Below are 1,171 nucleotides of genomic sequence, written 5' to 3'. Positions count from 1 at the left end.
CGTGCACGTCTTGTCCAACCAGCCCTGAAACCTCCAATAAAAAACAACATGGAAATATGAGGCTAAATCTTCATGCTTCTATTTTCAGCTCTGTGAGGCGGAGTCAATGCAAATCTACATCTCTTCCATCGTTATTAATCTCACTGCAAACTGAGGACAAACCAATCCACCAACCAGACATACAAACACATTTTCACAATGACTTTAGCTGCATGTGTGACGTTTCTCCTGCTATCATCAATGTCTGGTAAATACATACTTATCCTCTTGTCTTTGTATGTGTTGGGGTTTATGTGTGGCTCTGCTCTGATCAGTCTCTTCTTTCCACAGTTGTTTGCAGTCAGACTCTGACTGAGTCTGAACCAGTGGTAAAGCGGCGAGGAGAATCCCACAAACTCACCTGTACATACTCAGGAATATCAGATGGAGATGCTGCTATCAGCTGGATCAGACAAGCTGAAGGGAAAGGACTGGAGTGGGTTGCCCACATTTCTGCTCCGAGTGGCAGCACTAAAGCTTATTCCACATCAGTCCAGAACCGTTTCACTGTTTCCAGAGACAACGATGTGGACCAGGTGTATCTGCAGATGAACAGCCTGATGACTGAAGACTCTGCTGTTTATTATTGTGCCAGAGCCCCACAGTGATACAGGAAGCCAGAGAGCTGCACACAAACCGCTGCAGGTGTCACTGTCACAGTCTCATAGAAAGTTCTGTGAAACATCACGTTCAGGTTTTGTTTAGATACCACTCAGAATATGAAGCCTCTCCCGACACCATGCATCTGTCACTATTTGGCCTAAACTGAAGAGTTGATCACACAGCACACTGTGATCATCTGCAGTCATTAGGCTCAGCTGCACTTTAAGACTTTGTCTTACTGTTGATCTCAAATCTACTGACGGCTGAAAGGACAACTTTAAATTAAGCTCTCATCAATTTCAAACGATCGACCATTTTTATTTATCAATGTTAAACATATTCGCCTTCATTTTTCACCTGTTTGATTCAGTGTGATCTGTCCTGTTTAATGATCTTTAAATGCCTTAAACCACCAAGACTTTGAAAGCTTCTAGTTTTTCTTTAATATCTTAAAAGTACTTACAAAATGTTGCTATTGTTAGAAAATAAAAAGGTGTTGTACAAAAATGTAGATGTTTAAACTAATGTA

General features: G+C 41.3%; 1 gene segment (V, D, J or C); it reads left to right on the top strand.

Moving 5' to 3' along the window:
* Positions 1–240: 240 nt before the first annotated feature.
* LOC138602582 (immunoglobulin heavy variable 3-49-like) lies at positions 241–647 on the top strand. The segment is given in 2 exon segments: positions 241–247; positions 331–647. Coding segments are annotated over 2 exon segments (324 nt in total).
* The last annotated feature ends 524 nt before the right edge of the window (positions 648–1,171 follow it).

Source organism: Semicossyphus pulcher, unplaced genomic scaffold, assembly GCF_022749685.1.
Source record: "Semicossyphus pulcher isolate SPU_LCO1_2020_fin unplaced genomic scaffold, fSemPul1.0.p SCAF_23, whole genome shotgun sequence".
NCBI classification, from domain to species: Eukaryota; Metazoa; Chordata; class Actinopteri; order Labriformes; family Labridae; genus Semicossyphus; species Semicossyphus pulcher.
The sequence above is the reverse complement of the archived record's forward strand: the minus strand, read 5'-3'. Positions and strand labels throughout refer to the sequence as shown.